This window comes from Prinia subflava, chromosome 5, assembly GCF_021018805.1.
Source record: "Prinia subflava isolate CZ2003 ecotype Zambia chromosome 5, Cam_Psub_1.2, whole genome shotgun sequence".
Classification (NCBI taxonomy): Eukaryota; Metazoa; Chordata; class Aves; order Passeriformes; family Cisticolidae; genus Prinia; species Prinia subflava.
The window spans coordinates 47,011,087-47,033,258 of NC_086251.1; the positions used below are offsets into that span (position 1 = coordinate 47,011,087).

The 22,172-nt window shown below is 35.2% G+C and overlaps 1 protein-coding gene across 1 annotated transcript in view; it reads right to left on the bottom strand.

Annotated features, from left to right (window-relative positions):
* TTC7B (tetratricopeptide repeat domain 7B) overlaps positions 1–22,172 on the bottom strand; it is a 123,880-nt gene that overhangs the window by 29,245 nt on the left and 72,463 nt on the right. Inside the window, exons 16-18 of the mRNA XM_063399203.1 lie at positions 15,390–15,506; positions 11,202–11,299; positions 936–1,076 (exon numbers count right to left, since the gene is read on the bottom strand). Of these exons, the coding sequence (XP_063255273.1) occupies positions 936–1,076; positions 11,202–11,299; positions 15,390–15,506 (356 nt within the window). The remainder of the gene's footprint in view (positions 1–935; positions 1,077–11,201; positions 11,300–15,389; positions 15,507–22,172) is intronic.

Below are 22,172 nucleotides of genomic sequence, written 5' to 3' on the forward strand. Positions count from 1 at the left end.
TCACTGAAAAATGCTCTGAAAGCAGAACAAAGCATAACAATTGCTGGCTGATTTCTTAATTACATCTTTTTGATCCAGCTATCAATAAAAACAAATGCATGTTATACATTTTTAACTGCATAAAAATACACTGGATCTTCATTTTCTGGTTAAAATTTTATGTAACAGCCACTTGTGATATTGCAGTTAGCTTGAGGCTTGAAGCATCATAGCAATATTAAATCCACTCAAGATGACTTCACATTTAGACAAACAATTCTGAGTCTTTTACATTAATGAAACCAGAAGGAAAAGAACAGAATTCGGGCTCATTATCACAGTTGCAAGGGACAGGTTGCTCAATAGTACTATTACTGTTTCCTTCCCTGCATATGCAGTTATTTACTATCTATTACAAAATTTTGTAGTTACAGGAACTCTATTAAAAAATCTTACAAACACCTTTTTTCATTCAGTGGAATCAGTGAGCTGGGATTAACTCAAGTGGTTGGAGCATGGTGCTAGTAAAGTCAAGGTCCATCCCCTCATGGATCATTCACTTAAGAGTTGGACTTGATCCTTGTGAGTGCCTTGCTAATCACAATATTCTGTGATTCTACAAGGACACCTAGATTTCCAAGCACTAAGGTACTCTAGGTACTTCAGAAACTAAATTCTTCAGGGATAAGAGAAAGAGTGCTGCATTTCTTCTACAGAAGATATGACTCCATTGGTAACAGCTACATTCTAAAACTACCGCCTTATCTTTCATAAATTATCTTACACACAGAGCAACTCTAGTGTGCTTTTTTATTTCTTGGCTTGTTTCAGTGCTACACAAGTGGAATAAAATATGATCTGATAAGTGCTAACATATTCTGAATGAAACAAACAGGTTTTGGTAAGCCCTTAGGCCTATAAAGGAGAGAGAAAAATGAATTTTGCTGTCACAATACCTGCATGAAGCCATATTTGAGCCAGAGTCATCCAGGGATGCAGGGGACCTTGTTTAGGGGCACTGCTTTGCAGAGAAGAAGCAACCTCAGACAATGCTTGCTCCACTCTGGAAGCTGCTATTGATGTGGCATGGACTGAACCTGCAGAAGTAATAAAATAATGAAGGCCATATACTTTGCATAAAACATTTAATTGCAAACCTTTTCATAAGAGGCTTTACCCCAAACTCAATATTTAATTTACATTTATCACTTTGGAGAAATTTTTTTAAATGCTGGATTAATTTTCTTATGAAAGTTTTCACATTGGTCTGGAAGCCTATATAAAAACCACACTAACCTTTGGTAACTGTACTTGACTTCTTTTTGGGTTGTTACTATGAATACTCTCTATTAAACTTGACACTTCTTTTCTGGCAATGTGCAATCCAAAAAAGGGTTGTGATGGTATTATACCCTGTAGTCTTCAGGTTGCTGCATTCACTTTGATGTTAGTATTAGCTATGTCTTTCCACAGGGTGCAATTAGAGGATTATTTTACAACTAATAACAGAACAATAAAATACACACAGCAATCACAACACACCCTACCACAAACATACCACTAAACTGCACTGAATGTAAAACTTTCCTAATCAAGAAGGCTGAGCTAAAGTACCTTCTAGCAAGAAAGTCCAAAAAGTTTTTTTGCATAAAAAACTTTCCCAGAGCATACTAAGGATAATTCTCATAAAATGTATCATTTCCAAGTCAGATTAGAATCTCATTGGCAAATAATACCCTTTTCAAAGTACTGGAATTTTAAAAGCCTCTATGACTAGAGAATATCTAATGGCAACTGTACTTAGGATAGTCAATTACTGCCAGCATATTTAGTCATGACTTTTTTTTAAATCAAGACCATGAATATTTTAAACTACACTCCTTCTTGTCATCTGAGCCTCAGCATATCTCTAGTTGTTTTATAATTACAAAATCTCATACTGATTAGGCCTGATTAAAAAATAAAGCCAGCAAAATATTCCATAGTGGATCAGATGAGAAATTGTCTAATTCCATCACCATATCCATAATGATCAACTATGGCAGATACTCTAAAAGAAATTATTGAATCCTGTACAAGTTAAACTGCACCTCAAAAGCTCGTTCTCATCACTACAATTTAAGAAATAAACAACACCTTCACTCTCAATATCACAGGTTTTCTAAGAATTTTAATTCTAACAATTTTAATCTTAGAAAATCTTCTTAGAGAAGAGATTTGTCACATGAAATATACATTTTTAAGTGTGACAAGATAAATCAGCAAACCAGAAAGCACTGGAAATTCCTAGTACACAGATCAGTAGGTTAGTCTGAAAGTTAGTCTGAAAGTATGCATCATAGTTCCCTTAACTGAAAGAAACAAAAGAAAAGCAGCACAGGACACAATTAGCATTTCATGTCATGAACAAGGAATTGCCTTGAAGATCTGAAACAGTGTCTGGCAGTAGAGTTTGCTTTCCTTTTTACTGCCTGATGAAACAACTCAAAATCCAGCCTGCACAGCTGAACATTCACTTCAGTTTTTGTGTCTCTTATTTTAAAGCTTAGATTCTGAAGAAATTTAAAAGGGAAGTCTAAGCAAGAAGCACATGGAGTGCATTATAAGAAAAATACTAGCAGGCATACCAAAAGTAAGAACTAGTCATGAGTAACCCTCTCCTTGTCTGACAGCCATTTCTGCAAAGCACATCACTGCAGCCTGGCACTTGTTATCCTTCCAGGGATTAATAGTGAAAGCACCTTCTTCTCTCCAGAACAATTTGTAAAGAAAAGGTGCAATTCAGTGCCACAAAGGCAATTATCTCACCCCTTCCTTTGGAAAAGCATGTATGCAATTCAGTATTAAAAAGGGCTTATATTTTCTATTATTTAAAGCAAGGAGTCCAGCTGCTAGTTATTTATAAAAAAGAACTATACTGCAGTAAGATTCTTATGAGTTTCTGTGCCATCTGTATTAAAATTAAACAAAGTGAATACTGAGTGTTTCCTACCCTGGAGTTTATACAGAGTGGCATAAAAAGAAGAAAAATAATTTAAAAATATTTCTAGAATTTTTCTTTGAAGTGGTATTATTCAAATTGTTTATATTTCCTCTTTAGGAAAAAGGTATCCCTTAACATATTGCAGCAATCAGTTCTCTGAAGAAAACTCAGACATACACAAAGCAATGGCCAGTCAGGCATCTTTCAGTGACACTGTACTCATGCTAATACTCTAACCCATAAACCTCTAAATACATCTTTAGTACTGCCACGATGATCTGTCATCTGACTCATTTCTGGCTCCTTCTGTTAAAACACATTTAGTAAACTTTTCATTTCTATCATACTAAATCATCTCATCTACCTAACTAAAAATCATCTTAAAAGATTGTGTACTAAAAAGTTTTTTCCTACCTTCCTTCAAATTTTACTCAAGTATTTTCATATTATAACTAACTTATCTGCACCCTTGTCCTAACCCAGGATGTCCTAACAGGTTCAGATCTCTATATTCACATGACAATTCCAAAACAAACAGTAATTTCAACTACAACTAGCTTGTGAGAAACTGAGGGTAATGAGTAGGTCTTAAGAGTCCCCTTGAGGCTTTATAGATCCTATATAGCCAGTTTATTTGAGGTTCCCTGTTGGTTTTGTCACCAGCTCTGCTCTCTCATCTCGATCTTATCTGCATTTGGCTTTCTTTGGTCTGAGGTCAGGACCCACAGCCAAACATAAACATATCCTCACTTTCACTTAAAATTCACTGTGTTGTAGCTTCCTTCAAATGCTCAGATAGAGTTCAGCAATTTCTCATTTAAATCTTTACAGTATCTTTCATGCACAAAAGTACCTTTGCTCTTCCCAGACAACTTCTATACCTGCTGTTATAGCATGACACTTAAGAAAAAAATCACTAAAAATACTACAAGCAGCAAAGAGTATTTACTTTGAAACAGAAATCATGAGGCCTGGAAAATTAATATATCACCAAAATAGATCCTGGCTACTCACTTTCATTTGTTTAGCTTTTTTCTGAAGCTTGTTTATACTAAAAGGACCGAGTGTGAAACAGCAACTCCCTTTGCAAGACCTAGAATTAACTGCTTAAATTAATTAATATCTGGAATCACAATCAAACTGCACATTGCAAAATGTGACTGGTCTTAACCATGACAAAATGTTCCTAAACCAAGAAAGTATAACCTCCCACTCAAGTTTCCTTTAACAGCACTTGTCCAGAATCTAGTTTCTACTCATCATAAAAACATCCTATCTGCAACAATCACGTTGCAGATTCAATGTTTCAATTCAAGCAGGAAACCTACCAAGAGCCTTGAACAGAGACGATTTACCCAGGAAGTTAAGTCATCTCACAGAAACCTTTCTTTTCCAAGTCACATCTACAGTTAAACTTTTCTCAGTAAAGTATTCAGTTTATTCTCTCTGGGCTTTTCTTAAACATTACATGAGAGTCCACACGAACTCATCCGTTAAATACCATTTATAAATACCATACACCGTATGTAAATGAGCATGTTATGACTTCTTCATTGTTTCCTTGGTCATTTCCACATAAATTCTTCACAGTGCAGTGCAATGGACATAAACTAATACGTCGACTCTATCAGGACCTAGATGGCATGACAGCTTTGAAAAAAAAAATCACTTTGCTGTATACATCAATTTCTCTTCTGAAAATGAGTAATAGAATGGACTGCCATCCTTCATGGAACACATTCATATCAACTCACAAACCACTGTGGCAGGATTTCTTTTTATATAATAAAAGAGAATGTTACTCAATAGTTTCACATTCATCCCGTTTTAAACATTTCAATATTTACATAAAGAAAAATGCTTTAACTGCAATGCTCATGCAGGAGAAAAGAGGAAAACCCCCATGACTCAACTTTACATGCACACAAAGAGCTGGAAGTAAGAACTTTAGTGGTGAGAGACACAGAGAACTCTAAGAAAAGCAATTACATAATACAAAGAGGCAGCACCTTCTGCAGGACTAATACATCCCTGAAGTAATGCATTGGATAAGACAGATTGGCAGATTTAGCCAAAATTCACAACTTCTTTTCATTTAAAATTCATTAAGAATCTGAGATACTTCTCACAATCACAAATTACAAAGCTGTCTTATCTTTCACTACAAAGTTTTTCATGGAGATGATAGTAGTCAAGTAAGGATAGCATCATTCACAAAGCATCATCTTAGCTCTTTGAAAAAGATTTTCTGTGCTTAGTCAAACATTTTGGCTTATGTGTCTTCTTACTTTTCTCTCCTTCACCAAATTGACCTCCTGTGCTACCCTAAAAAAAATCTATGGAAAGATAAAGTAATCAATGAAAAAAATATATAATTGAATGCTATGAACACAGCTTTATAAGGTAACTGGTTAGGGAAAATAATATTATTTCATGTCCTGATTAAAACAGCAGTAGTTTTTTATTTTATTTCTTCATTGTTTCTTATTCAGCTAGCTTTCATAATTTTGTTATTTCAAAGTGTACCCTTCATTTATTTTACAAGCAAAACTTGTACCACAGAGGAAAGTAATAGCTTATTATGAGTCATGACAGTAGTTGCAATATTGTATTCTGTATCAGCGTGCTTCTTTAGGAGCAGCAACAGCGTACTGGCAGTCGGCCATTGTGTTACACAAGACCTGCCTGATATAGCTTTATTTGCAGTCCTCTAGAAATGAATACTGCCTCTTTAATAATTAAATGCAAGAGTTAGTTGAATGCATTCAGGTCTCGTAAGATTACAGCCCTTAGGGTGACTGAATGGGCAAAGAGCATCAGCCTTGCTTTACACACTATCAAGCTTCAACTACTGACGGACAAACCACATACGTCTCGTGGTAAAGGAAAGGGTGATTTTAGTCCTTCAGAAATTAATAGACTTGCACAGTGAACACTACTTACAAACTGAAAAAAGGGAGTAAACCCCATGAAAGTAAGCATCTGATGGATTGCCTTTGGATAGATCAAACCACAAATTAAAACCCGAAGTAAGAAGAAAAAGAATGTTATGTAGATATACATATATAAGCCAAAAAGTCAAAGAAAGCCAAAGGATTTCTGATAACCTTCAAACTGTAAATCAGGTTTACAGAATTTCAAAAGATAAAAAATAAGATGCTACACCTCTAAAATCATGTTCCTGTTCAACAGAAATTGGAAGTCAAGTCAATAATACAAAATGCCCTTGGCTTCTTTCACTAGAAAAAAAAATTGAATTGTGTAACATATAGAACATGACCTTTTCAGCCCCTGAAATTATATTAACATACTATAGGCATCTAGGAAAACTGCTCCTCACTCAGACAGCTTTAACTTTCATCAATTATTGACACCATACAAAGGACTCCAATATCTTTTTTCATCTTTTTCATGGTTCTGCTACTTGTCATGCAAATGGTAGAAGCTCCTTTCCCTGAGGATATAGTAGCTTGGAAATGGAAAACTTGGGCTTCACGTAATGGAATCTGTGCTTTGGCTTCATCATTCATTCAGTCTGCCTTCATTCTTGAGTAGGTTCTTACTAACTTACGGCTTTGCGAAGAACAAGTAATTTAATGTTAACTGGGATTTACTATGAACTGTATTGTTTATAGTATAGGTCTGAAGAAGTTCAACTCCATGACACCCAAATCTGTAATAGCAGCCAATCAGCTACTCAAGTGCTTCAAGAAAGTCAGACTTCAACTTCTGTAGGACACAGACTTCCAGTTACAGGCCTATATATGAGCTAGTGCTTTCAAAAGCCTCATCTTATATAAGCTATTTAACAAGAGAATTTTGCTAATATGTGAAGATTTATTTGCTATGTTTGCTTGGAATTAATATATTTGATATGAAATCAGTCTAAAGACTAGGTGTCAAAATTAATTTCTTAACATCAGATTATAGTAAATTCAGCGACAAAACCAGTATACCTATACATAACAGTAAAACCTATGTATAAAGGTATGAGTGAAGGACAATTTAAGACAAATTAAAAGGAGTTAAAACAAAATGGCTGAAAAACTACATTGATTTTACCCTGTCACCTAAAGTACTCTGGCAGCATTAGTGCACATTTTGTATTCAAACAGCATGGAGATTGATCTTTTCAAATTGGCATCATTTCAATTAACAGAAAGGCTCTTGACTCGAAACAGCAGAATGATGTTTTTCACTGCTCTAATGCCTCCCCCAAATCATTCCAATAGGCTCTACCTGCATCATGTTACACACTGATATTTAGGCAATAGTTTCCTTCATGTGAATTTTCAGGGGATGTTTTGGATGTAATTAGTTAAAGGCTTTTTGAAATAAAGTTATCAAAAACTATCTAGATAAAAGCAGATTCTGTGGCAGGGACAGTCTTGTTAGGCAAAAAATGCCAGCACTGGAAATAATTTACTTCAGTAAGTGCTACAAAGCAGCCTTGACCAATAATCTCTTTCACTGAACATTTATAATTCTCTGTAACACTCATGAGAACAGAGTATTAAATATGTCTGTAGCTTTACATCTTTCAGGATGAATAAAACATCTTCTCCATTGAAGCTCTTAGAACCCATGCAGTATTTAATGAAAAGCTGAAAGGCCAGATTTCACTGACACTGGTGAAACATAATCTATTCAACCATGGTTTATCAGCTATGAAGATTATCAGAAAAATACAGCACAAACACGCTCATCAGGAAGAGAATGCCAATTTACAGCGAGTAGGTGAACAGGGCTCAGGAACTTGGTCACAGCACGGAGAGGCTGCATGGGGCCAGACAAAGATATCTGGCTTAGGATGAGGATGAGGAAGATGAGAAGATACAAACAGTTGGAGAGGAGATTCTGTTCTTGAGAGAGAAGATGAGGAAGTATCAGAGGCTAAAAAGCGAAACAAAGAGAATGGTAAGGGGATGTGGGGGGGGACAGGAAAGAAAAAAGATCCAACAGGGTTTCATGGACTCATGGATGCCACAAACGCAAAGCATTTGTTTCACTATTCAGCAAGACCAAAATGGCTCCTACATGAAATAAATACCACTTCTGAAAGCAACAACAACCAAAAATACCCCTTTATTTTTATGTGCTCTCCTTTCATACTGAATTAGATTTTAAAAGCAAATAAAATATTTTTTCTTTATGCTCCAATGCATAAATTTTAAAAAATATATTTAAGGGAAAATGATAGCCAAAATCTAAAACTCAGGTAATATTGTTTATTCCTATGATAAACTCAGTGGGCTGCAACCAAACTGTACAGAAAGTTTTTTAAAAGATTGATCACAATTTATCTTAAGCAAATAGCCAATGAGTCTGTAGAGATTTGCATATTTTCATCTGCCTTTGAATACGAAATGTGTCTGTCTCCCTGTAAGACTGATTGATTTATCAGAGCTCTTTTTTTTCCCTCTACATTTATTTCCTTCATTGATATATACAAATATTGACTGCATGGCACTCATGGCAAGCCAACTGAAGCAAACTTAAAGTAAACTGAACATAGTTACTGATCAGGACATTAGAATTAACAGTCTAGCCTTTTAAGAAATCCACAATACATTCTTTTGATACTTTAAAGGCTACACAAATCTAAACTTGAATCACTTAATCATTACAGGATTGGTAAGAGCTCCATATAAAGCAAGTTTTCAATCCGTTTTTTTAAAAGGTGAGCTTCTGCTTAATTGATACATTTAAAAATAAGTATTTACACCCATTGCACCTGGATTTTTTTTAAGGATTTTAACGTCAAATTTGAATTTTAGCTCTCATTTCTTGGTACTTAGATGACTGAGCTCAGACTAGACAGGCAAAGGGGTTCATCATCATCACAGATGACAAGTGAAGTTATGAAGGGGAAAATTTCCAAATGTTCACATCCAGACATATAAATATATCACAAAGTAGCATTACACGAGGTATTTAATGAGGAGGGGAGCAAAGATTTCCATCCTGAGGGGATTTTCAGCCAGAACTTTCTTCCATTTTAACATTTGTTTACTTATTTGCCAAATTCCTTCTGCATTTCCAAACACTGTGGATCCACAGATTTGGCAGGTGAGCCTTTACAGCCCTACAAAGGTCTAACACCTTGACCATCTGTTGCTTCTATCATCTACCTGTTGTGAATAATATTTTATTGACAATCTGCTTAAGTTTTCTCAAACACTGTGACAAACTTGACTGCTTTAATTCTTATAGTATCATTACCATTTAATTCCTGAAAAATGTTTATATAATACTCTGATGAAGGATTCTGGACAAATACTGGATGTGGAGCTTTTTTATATATATAATTGCATAGACTCAGTAGATGATAAATTTCTATTCCTTGCCAGAAATTGAGTACTGCTATTGCAACAAGGTTTCTTCTGCTAAAATTAACAATTAACAATTAAAAAAAAATCCCAACAACAAACAAAATCAACTCTAAGTCCCAATTAAAAAAAAAAGAAAACATAAGGGACACCTACCCACTCATCCTCCACAATTACCTTTTAAATGATAAATAATCAAAAATGGATCCCATATTTTTAATTTTCCATCTTGTTCTCCTTGACAATAGAATTAAGGTCTGACAAAATAGCTGAGATTCAGAAAAAGATACAATTTGGACCTGCTAGAAAAATCAGAATGTATGCAGAGGTCTCATTTGGATCAGGATATTGGCTGCAGGATTTGAATTTGGGGCTTCTTTAAAACCTCACTGCTTTGAATGAGGGTTCATCTTTACTTAAAAGCATTGAGGAATATGCAGTCTTTAAAGTGCACCAATTCATTGTGCTCTCAAGAGTGACAGATATAAAACAGGACACCCTGAAGGTATAACTCAAGAGCTGAATGTCCCCACTGGGAAAGAGACAAACAAAAACCCACTACAAACCACAAAAAACCTTTCACAACAGCCATCTCCAACAAACACTTTTTTGAGGCATAAAACTTTATCTATAGCTATATCTATCTATTATATATATGAAATCTATAATGTAGTTACGTTCTTAAAAATGAAACAATCAGCTAGACTAGAATATAGCATGATCACCATAGCATGATATCATGTTATCTTATCCCTTTTAATTATATGAATATAAGACGACAGAAGATTCCATATTAATTACACCATATCGTACTGCTATTCTTTGAAATCAAGTGACCTGATCTTTGCAATCAAAACTGCTTGCACTATAGCAAGCACAGAACACTACTTAAAATTCAAAATTGAGAGAACATTCCATCCAATTTTAACTTTCAGAAGTTAAATAGCTAAACTGGATTTTTCTCTACTGTACTATTTTGATGTTAGCCATACAGTACACATTTTAGTGTGTCTTAATTTATGGGTCAAGTGTATTCAAATTCATAGGCTGGCAAATTCCCATAAGCTGTTTGTGTCAAATAGTGATTGAGCAGAAATTCACCCCGAAAGGTCCCAGGAAAAGTATTTTCAAAACCCAGAAAAACAAAAGTGTCAATATTTAGAACACAAGATACAGCAAAAGTTCTTGGAATTAAACAAAACGAAAATTCCTTCTGCAGTCTCTGCAGAATGCATGGCTCATGTGCTTTTTGACTGTGTAACTTCTAAGGTATATTAGTTTGCATTGGGACAACTGAACATATTAATGCAGGTAAATTATATATTGTCAGTATTTACTGACATGTAACAATTTTAGCTTTTATGTGGCACCTGTGCACCATAGTTTTTTATATGTATATAAAATATCACAGTATGTATGATTTACAACAAATAAATTTTGCTGATAATGTCAAAGTATGTCCATAGCAAGCCTAGCACCCATGTAATTACATTTTAACATATATTTGAGATTTTAATTAATTAAAAACAATGTCTTCTATTTTTTTGAGATTAAAGATTCATTTTTTAAAAATATTTGTAACAAAAATGTGCAAATACCAAATGAATGAAAAAGAACAGCTCTTTGGCAAGTAGGCTAGTTCAGCATACTGATTTTTAGCTGTTGCATAAGGAAATACTACTAAACTCAGCAAGATCCATAGCATAGATATTTTAATTTACAGAGAATATGGTCAGCAAGTACTTCATACATTAAAAAGAAGAGAAAGAAATGTTATATCACATATATTTCCACTTATATGACAATAATGAAAATATAACTTCATTTTGCAAAATCAAAAAATAACGAATGCAAAATCTAGCTATGGCCAGATCATTTAGCCTATTTTATTGATCATATGCAGTTCTTACCTGTTTCAGGATCACTGAAATCTGGCAATGTAATTGTATTAAGCTGTCGTCTATCAGCAATAGCTCTGTCTAACAAGCTGCTCCCACGTCCAGAATCACTGTAATGAAGTACAGAAATTGTAAGCTATTAAAATACAAAATTATATACTGGTATACAAGTTGCATGCTGCCCTACTCCCACAAAGGTTCTTGCTATAAAAGTTACTGCTATGACCAAATTTAGTACCAAGCAGCACTAACCACTCACAGTGCATTAAAACAGTTCCATTAAAACACAATTAAGCTGAGCTAAATTAAATCCTTATTTACTTCAGCAATTCTGTTTTCATAATTAATACAACCAAAACCGGAATAGTGGCTTTTAATTTAATTCATAACTAACACCTTTATAGAAAGAATCTATTGTACCTTGAACATTTATATGATATGAGGTACAGGTTTCACAGAAAGCTGAGAAGGCAGGTGTAAGTTTGAAAATCCACACTTTCTCCAGGCTGAATAGAAACACTAAAGCCAGGACATCTCATTTTAGGTAAAGATGTTACAAAGGGCTGTTTTGGTTTTTGTGTTGTTTTTTTTTTTAATATGTGCACATATACATATTAACTGCCTAATGTTGAACTTGATTCTAAGAGCATAGCAGAAATATTTTGAACACTTCTAACATCTCAGGAGCCTAAGCAGTAGCAGTGATTTTTACTGATTGCACCTGTGGGCAAATGCACTTAACTTCTACTTTAGCAGTAAATCAGTATCTGCCCCTCAGGCTTCTTGTTGATATTCTTGCTGGAAAACTAACTGCTCTTAGAACTGCTATTAAAGATTCAGCAGAAGAACAGGGACTGAAGAACTGAGAGTTTTTTCTCCTTAAGATGAGGCAAGCTTTGAGACACATTGTCAGCAAAGTGTAAGGAAGCACATATGGGCATTTCCTCTTTAACATTCTATGGTTAATACAGTAATTTCATTTTGAGGATTGTTAAGTCTGGTACTATTCATTATCAATAAATATTTTCTTTAAAACTTCATTAAAAAAACAAACCACCCCACAAACTTAAAAGTAATTAAGCTTTAAAGCAGTTCAACTGTGAGCCCAACTTAGCAAAGTGCAATATTTTGTCTGATTCTCCCAAAAGAGAAAGAGCTGTACCAAATTCCTAGTTTAAAGTAAAGCCCAAGAAACTTTAATTTAAACTGCAAGTCTGGAATTCAGCACATCTCTCATTTGCCTTAATTTTACAACTGCCTCTGCACTTGCATTGAACGAAGGGCAAGAAGCCTCCCAACATTTCTTAACAGTTGCAAAAGTCAGTGAAACAACTGCCCTCCTTTTAGAGCTGTTACTAAAATGGTAGAATTAAAATTTTGCATTATCCTGACATTATTGTGTTATTTCCTTACAAAATGACATCGCTATAGAAATCCACAGGAAAGAAAAGGGAACTTTCTGGGCCATACACTATCACCTATAGTTGTTACATCACTTGGTGTAAATTTTCTGTGATAATTACTTCCTCTATCCGCACACAACCCCACGCCAAATGTTGCTGACGAGTAGAGCCAGACCTACGGTCAATATCTGCTAAGCACAGCACTGGCACTGTGGCTTGTTTCTTTTTCAAATGTAAACCATCAAGTGGAAAAGAATTCAACTATTTTCTAATGCATTTTAAGCAGTAGACTAAAGGCAAACATTTAAATCTTCCAAGCCTTGCACCACAAAATAATATTAAAATTGATATTAACCATTTCATGAGAAAAAAGTTTGTACAGCAATTAAAGACAAAAGTCCTGTATTGACTGAACAAAGGTATTTCACAGTATTGTATTTGGCCCTTTTTAAGGTATGTTTTCTAGGTATTTGTGATTTATTTTTATTATTAAAAGATTATTGAGGACACTGAACCCACATTCCCATAAAATTTGATTCATTGCAGAAGAAATATTTAATATAAGCCACAGCTTATCAAAAAAGTAAATTCTTATCAGGAAAATTATAGACTAAATTAGTTTTCAGTCTAAATCATAACAGAAAAAGATACTTCAAATAAGCATAAAAAATATTTAAATCTTTGAAAAACAACATTATAAAAAGGTTTAAAATTATTAAAAGACCTTTTATTACTGGCTTAAAGTACTTTTTTTTAAAAAAAACTTCAATTATTTCCAGTAGGAGACATAATTCTCAAATGATGCTTTGCAACAAAATGAAGTCTGTGTTAGAACTACAAAGGTTGAAAAATTAAAGTTTTCACAACAATCCTACATCATCATTCTTCAGTACAAGAAGGAGTGCAGCTGGGTGAATAGAACTTTCCAGTCACATTTCAGGTCTGTTATCCCTGGACAGGAGTTGGATGGATCTGGATTACCGTGACACAGTATGTAGGTACTGAGTCCTTACATTTCACATAGACCAGCCAAAGAAAGACTACAACTCTGTATCCTTATTGATGTAACTCTGAATGTGTGATTTGGGAAACCTGTTTCCTTCCATCATGACACTTATCCATAATTCCTGTTCATTCCATTCTGAATTTGATCTTAATGCACTGCCACAACTTCAAGAAAAGACTTAGATGTCAAGATTTAAAAAATCAGTATTAAAAAAAAAAATCAGATGAAAAGTAGTCCTCACTAATTTTTCCATGTAGATGTTCTTGAAGGAGAATAGTGCCAAGGAGAGTTATCAAGCACTGCTGTTTGAAGCTGACACAGCCAAGAGTAAGTTTTCACAGTCACTGCTGATGTCTGAAGGAGGCATTACTTAACGTGTGTTTAACATGGCACAGTAGCTCTTAGCACAAGAACAACAACTCAGAAATGACAAGCTATGATTAGAGCCCTGCTATGTGTAAAGGATATAACAGCAGAGATGGAAGGTGAAAAGTTGTGTTGGAGTACTCGCAAAGCCAGTCTGAAATCAGGCTTGCACAGAAACTGCAGCTATTCTGCAAAGTGCAGCATTCTGATACTAAACTCTTAACCCTGCCTGCCCACACACAGCTAACTAACTAAAATAAAGCACCACCCACTAGGTTAGAAGAGAAATTTTCTCCCTGGCCCTACTCCTCATTCAGTGACTTTGAATTGAAAAGATTGAGCTCAGACCTTTCTGGCTGCTGACATATTTGCTTTCTGTAACCTGAGTGATGCTCCCTGCTCCACAATGCAGTCAGGGTCTCTCAATATGCTGTGACTGACTCAGGTGCACTCCCAGGCTTTTCCTGCCACAGCCTCCAAACTTTGCTGCTCTGAATGCTCACTAGCTCCCCAAGCAGAGAAGCAGTTTTCCCTTTTTGCCATTAGCTCAACTGTCTCAGTCTTCTTAGAGTGCATGTGTTTACATGACTGGAATCAAAGTACAGCAAAAACTGAATGTCCATCATACTGCTGCACAGGTGTCTGATGCCACCTGGTACAGAGCTCTTCTGCTGTAGCATCTCTTCTCCACAAGCTGTCAACCCTTCAAACAACCAGAGAGCAGGAAATTCTGCTTGACTTCTTCCCCAGGTATTTGACAAACCTGTTGAATAGTACCAGAATGGTACATAGCTTCTTATTTGTTTCACAGCTTATATAAATATATATGGCAAAGGACCTCCACAAAAGCATTTTGGAAACCCAAACAGGAGTATAACAGCCTATATTTATAAAATGCCTTTGAAGAACCTGAATGGGTTCATAAGCAAGACCTCTCTTTAAAAAACCAGCCATGCTGATTATGCAAGCACATCACTTCTATCCATGTGATTGATCCCTGATGCTTCTATGGTTCTAATTAATGTCTTTTCCTTTTTCATATTATTTAGTGAAAGTCCTTGAACTAAATTCCTACTACAGCAATTTCTCCACTAGCCAATATAAAAGACTAAAGCCCTGATCAGGAAACAAGACAAGACCATACCACTACACTGAGAACTGGGTAACTCATTCAAGTTCCCCAGTCTGTGTAACCAGTCTTTATCACTGCAGAATTTAGTAGCTTTGGTATACCTTACTTCATAAAACCATGGGGAGTTCCACATGACCATCAACTGGTGTCTTTGAATGTCAGTCTCCAGATTACCAGAGGATTAGTTTGTTTATATGAGATACCAAAACAAAAATATGCAGGACTGTTGACCTAATATTGCCCAGAAAAGCTACTGAGCAAGGTAGTGAGCAGCCCAGCACCCTACATCTTACCTTGGGTTAGTTAGATTGTAGCAGGATTTCCAAATCTGGAGCATGTGTTTACAGGTAAGGAGTGCTTCATCTGGGCCTCTGGACAGGGACTCCAATTTGACTTTTGTAAACAGTAATCTAGTGAAAAGGAAAAAGAAGTTAAAAGATATTCCAATTTAACAAAAACATTTTTCAAGACAGCATCACACCAAACCATAGAACTTCAAATACAGTAATAATCTAAATTTAATGAAATCATTGCAATAAATATCTAATGCCAAAGTAACAGTGTTTTTTACAATATGCCTTTTTCAACTGGACAGAAGCAATATTAAAAACAGGATTTTTAAATTTTTTTTTTAAGTTACAAGAGAATGTAGTTTATTGACATTAGCACTACCACAGGATTACACAGGATGTATAAATTCGTGGGTTCTCCACCAAGATTAATTTAGACAGTTTCCTAGTTATTTAAAGAATATAAATACAATGTAACAATAAAGGAGCTAGTCCATTGGTAAGCACATTTATAGGAGTCACAGCACCTAGAAACAGGTAATACACTAGAAAAATACCAAATTAAAAGTAATTTTTAGTAAAATCACAGATTAAAGAGCACAAAGCAGGAGGAGAGCATGTATATAAAACTGTTAGCCTACTTTCTGTTTTCAAACCCAGGTGTACATTCGCATTTTATTCCACTGCAACCTTAATCATACTAAGTGAAAAATTATGATTGCTCATATGGTTTGCGTGGGAAGACTGAGAAGAGTGTAGAGGAGGGGTATGTGTGAAAGCTCAGAAGTTTCTTATCCCAAATACAAACTTGGAGGCTGCTAATAGTAACTGAAAAGTGCAGAGAGTTTTCTCAAGAATAAGAAATTACATCAAGTTACAGTGGTTAAATCTTTAACATTGCACTGAACATCCTTGGCAGAAAGTAGCCAGCATGTAAATCTAAAAATGAGTCACACAACCTTAAGTGTACATGTGCATTGTGGGACTGAGGAAGAAACAAAAGGCAGTTTGCTGTGTTAGTTTAAGAAAATGAGCATTTGCCAGGTACATAAGGTCATATGAAGTCTCACTTGATATCTTGATGTAGAGCAGAGTAATCTCTCTGAAATGTTGAGCAGTTATACTAGTTGAGCTTTCTTCCTATCAGTAAATTTGATTTGAGTATGGAACTATATGGATAATTTAAGCGGGAACTCTATGGATAATTTAGAACTGGATTTCATTTGGGAGAGATTTCCTCTCTAGATACTCATTTAACAGTGACTATATCACTGATAGAAGAACACGTCTGTCCATCATTTTACTGAAGAGAGAAGGAAATAGAACAAATAACATTCTCCTTCCTTCACACTCCCCTCATCTAGTCTACCCTTAACACATGCACACACATGCCTCACCCAAACAGCAAGACCTAGGCATCAAAACCTGAAACCAAAATCACAGGACTCTATCTCATACAATCCCTTTCCTGCTTCTTTGTATGTAAGACAGTGCATTTGACAGTTTGAAGTGCCTACAGAAGTCAATTTCTTAAAATTTGTGATCATAAAGCATTTTACAAAAATTATGGAACCTAATCAATTCAGAAGCACTGAATTTGCAAGCCATTCTAAAGTCAATAATCATAATATATATACACCTTATTATGCACAGTTTACATATAGACTGAATTTCCATTAACAGTATTCAAGCATTTAAGAGTTTTAGAAATTTCATAGCAGAGGAAAGGCACACAGTCAGCAAAACGCTAAGATTCAGCAAGCAAAATTTAAAAGGAAAAATTAAGCAGGGGAAAGGGAGATGATTTGGTTATTAGGAAATTACTTAAAAACGCATGTACAGCATAAGAGGAGTCTGTGCAACAAAAATGTTGGAACCTGGGCTACTAATGTAGGATTCAACATCGAGACAGCAGAAGACAAATACACTTGTAAGAATGAGAGCAACACATCAGTTTGGTGCTTTTGGATGCACTTAGTACATGTTGCAACATCATTCCTGTTTCTTGTGCATTATGGCAGTCAACAGGACTGGGTATTCACACATTTTCCAAAACACAAACAACAAAAAAGTATATGATGGAAATATATTCACAATTCTAATAAAGAAAGGCTAGGAAATTGCATCTAATAAATAAAGTACACTGGTGTGGGATTATCCACATTAAAGTTAAAATAATCTTGTGAGTAGAAAAGGTTGCATTTATAAAACCACATAGAGCAGTTTCCCTGGATCCAAGAAATATTTGGACTATAAATCTTAAAAGAACTAAGACACCTCAGAAAACTGAAATACGATGTTAATGACAAAATGAAAACCTGCCAACTACGGTTACTTGATAAATGGGGGAAGAAGGGAAGAGGAAAGAGGCAACAGAAAGGTAGAACACCATGTGACAAATAGGTCTCCCATATTACCTTAATTTTATCAAGTTCCCTTGAAACATGGCTGGAGGTACAAGCAACTCAGGGACAAGTACTACCAGGAAGGTTTTAGAAACCAAGAGGTAGTTTATGTGAAAAAAGATTTTCTGAAAGGTCAGCTTCAAGTATCCAGCTCTTCTGGAATACAGCCTGCATTACAGACACAGAGAATCTTAAACCTTACAAGAAGTTTTGATACACTACTAAAATGACGAAGAATAGATAAAAATTATCAAGTGATAGAATGATGAAAATTAAGCCGTATATTTTATGAACATCATTAATTATCTGTTTGTGTCTGTTTGACAGTCAGAAGTTTAAATTACTGGCACATGGTGCCAGAGTAACCTTGACATGGTGGAACAGCACTCTATTAAGAATAGAAGTACTGAGGAAAAGACAATATTCAAAAAAGAAGTGAAGAGTAGAACAACGTGTGTCAGAGATGTGAAATAAATACAACAGATAAAAACAGAAATCTCTTTGGGTCAAATCCTCTGGGGAAGGGAAGTAGGTAAAACAGGTTCTTTCAAAGACAGACCAATAGGGCATTTGTTCCAGCATCAGTGTTTTCTATGGATGCAGACCTTTAACATTGCTAAAAATAAAGTGAATTGTATCATTTTAGGAGACTAATTACCCAGACACAAAATGAAGAACAAATCAAACTCTTAAGTGGAAAGACTTAGTTATTCTTGGAGCTGACAGCTGATAAATTTATGAAATAGCTACTGAAGCAACAAATGACTCCATTACTTGAAGACTGTTCTCAGTAACTAATGAGGACATTATAAAACAACTGCTCATAACCTAATCCATATATTACTGGATTTTTATTTAAATAAAGACTGAAAAATTCCAAGCAGGTTTATAACTAGGTTCTGAATGTCAGTGACAAATAACTTGATAGCTAAGGTTAGCAAAGACATCCAAGATGCAGCAGAAGGCTGGTGTTTAACACAAGGATGCTCAAATATTTAAGGATCTGTGTCTCATGTAGAATGGGTAAAACTCCATGTGTGACAAGCCAATCATTGATAAGACTGTGCAAGTAAGACATCAGAAATGTGCAAAGATCCTATCAAGAACAGCAGGGGAAAGGCAGGGGGCAAAAGATCAACACAAAAAGCTGCATCTTATGTACATTAGTAAAAAGCAAAGCTAAACTACACCTGAACAGATTATTATACACTAAAATTATAGACTTCTAAGGGGGTTTTTTTATCAAAGTAGGAAAAAAAGAGAAAATGTGTTTACTAAACAGGGATGAAAATTAAAAATATTCAGGAATTACCCCCCAACCTTCACCATAATCTTTACCTATGTTGTCTGAGATATGAAAACTATGACAAATGGAGAATAGGAACACTTTAAGAATGACTAAAGTTAAGGCAGTCAATAATAATCCATTTCTCAGAATTATGGTAACAGTGACAGATAGGATTGTCCTTTCTAAAGTAAAAACTTGAAAGAAAATATCACTTCTGGAATGACTGGGGAACAGCATCTATATTGCCAATGATTTTGTCAGGAGGGAAGGAGCATTAGGTAACACCATTAATGAATAAAAGAGTTACTGTTCAAGTTTAATGAAGACATTGCACCAAACAACCTCTGTAACCATTATTCCAAACCAGAGCTGCCTAACAGCTGAGCTCATCACGGTAAGAGAGCTGTGAATGGGCCAGATGCAATTCAGGAGCTCCTCACTGGAACAGAAGGAGAAGGACACAGTGGCATGGTACAATACCCCAGTGAGACCACACCTGCAATGTTATATGCAATTTTCTTTGTAACAGCTAAAAAACACACACTTGAGGAATTTCAAACTGGAGCACCTGCACAGAAAGGCTGTAAGGGTGATCCATGCACTGGAAACTACAGAGTACAAAAAATACTTCATTTAGTCAGTCTAGCGGAAAAAAAAAGCCAAGAAGAGGTACAGATTTTTTCTATAAATACAGATGAGACAAGCAGCAGGAAGGGAAAAGAATAATTTACCTAGAGGAAATTGTTTCCACAAAAACAAGTACATCTAAAGGCTATTCCGACTATTAAAGCACTAAGGGTGGAAATTAGGTCTCCTAATTTATAATTAGGTTGTCGAAAAGACTGCTTCCTCACAGTTTGTTTTGGATAGACCATAGAAGAAGTGGTGCAAATAACCTAACTTCTTAAAATACAACTGGTAAGTTCATGAAAAGTATTACAGATAGGACAGCTATAATATAGGGCCTTGTGCCATCCAAGGTTCTTGCTACTGCTTTATTTCCTAATCAGTGCAAACTAATCTATTAATCCATGATCTGAAGCTTTCTTTACCAGCCAACCAGTGTAATTTGTAGCAAAGAAATTGTGAATCTCCAAAATACAATTGTTGTCCTAATTCACATCCAGCCTGTTTCAGTTTATGAAGATGCTACAACTACCAGTTTTCTTCCACAGAGTTAATTTGTCCAGAACTGGCTTAAGCTATTGAAGGTATTTCTAATCTGTTGAATAAAGCAAAAATTTGAAGTATGGAAGACTGAGCCCTGCTATGTGACAAGTAACACTACTAATACTGAGAACTCTTAGGTCTTTCAGTGAACAGGTATTGCTCTCCTCAAGCAACATTTTAAAACCAGTTGTTTTGCTTTTGGGATCAAGTCAGCAATTTCCAAAAGTTGTTGTGCTCCGTAAGAACACAAAGGTTTGGATCAGCCATAGCTGGATATCCGTATTTCTTGCACTACTGCATGCATGAGACCTGCCTTCCATTCTGTGATCCTTGCTTCAAATCAAGCAACACAACACACTTTGATGCTTCCCCAGACCTGCCTGCTACAGCACTGTCACTCAATGCAGTAGTAATCAGGAATCTCCCTAAAGTACCTCAGACTAAGCAACATCCTACAGGGAACTTAAAGTTCTGCTAGATTTCTTCTGAAGGGTCCATATCCCCATATCCTGATCAAAACTGGTCAGAATGTTCTATTTTCAGTTAGTGTTGGAAGTAGATTTCGTTATTATTCTGTTATTATACAAATTATTTACATTGTTCAGAGTATGAAGAAAATAAGGAAGAGCTGTACATAACACTTAATAGAATGTGCATTGAAAATTATAGTGTAAAGCACCAAAAGCCTTGCCCAGAAACCTAAGAACCACCCTAGGAAAATAAAATTTAAAAGGACGTATAAATCTGCTTGCTTAGAATGCAGGATTAAAAATGCAACTACTTTGGTTTATGTTTAACCTACTTGGAGTAAACTTACTAAGTTTTAAGAGAACCTTTTTAAATAATTTAAGAGTTTTCTAAGAGTAACTTCAGCTAACAGTATTTTTTACATAACAATCAATTATTAAAAATGTTAGGAAATAATTAATATGCTGGGATCCCATAAATATGGGTACAAGCAACAAACAAGCCACACAAACTATCAAACAACAGCCTGATCTCCCAGAAAACCACATCAATTTCTACAATAGCTTAACTAGAATAATAAACTTTATATATAATCAATTCTGATATACAGCCTGTGACGTATGAGAGCATAAAAGAAAGGTGACAAATACCAGTTCCCTGTGGAGTTATATAATACTTCATTTTTCACTTTTAAGTGCTTATTTGATCTATCCCACAACTTCAAATCCTCAAATGCTAGAAGAATTCAAAAGAAGTTGTTCTGGCTTTAAAACCAAGCACTATATTAAAAAAGCAAAGAAAATCCCCCCAAAAACTATCAAAGAAGCAACACCACCAGCCCCCAAAAAACCCCTCACCAAGTCTAATCCTATAACTTGCAAAATCTTAATTAATTTGACAATAATTCTGCACTTAAAAAACTCACAAAAAGGATGGTACAGAATATAACACTAAAGATACTGAACTCTGAAAATAAACTCTTTTTTAACAGACAATGTAGACTTCTCTTCAGATGATCTGAATTTAAGGGAAAAAATCAATATGGTGATGTAGAGCTTACATTCACATGCAATCTAATTCATACAGTTTGATGTCATTTCTGTAACAAACTGTGACAGTGTCAACTGCTTGTGCAAAGCAGGTTAACCATGAGTACAAGCAGAATAACTGAAATGGGAAAGCAGCACACAGAATGCACAAAATTAGGGCTGAACAAATAACATTCAAAATTGATTACTTACAAAAATCTGAATCTTTTGACCTTTCTAGATAAAGTGTTAGCAAGCTGCTCCTTGCACTCAACAATTACATACATAGGAAACTTCTGACCATTGACAGGAAACATAGGAAATGAGGCAGTAGGTGGGAAGCCAAACCTTGGCACAGTCAGTTTTCTCTATGTCAGTACGTGCTGTGAGCAAGTGCCCTTCTAAAAATCTTGTAATTACTCATAAA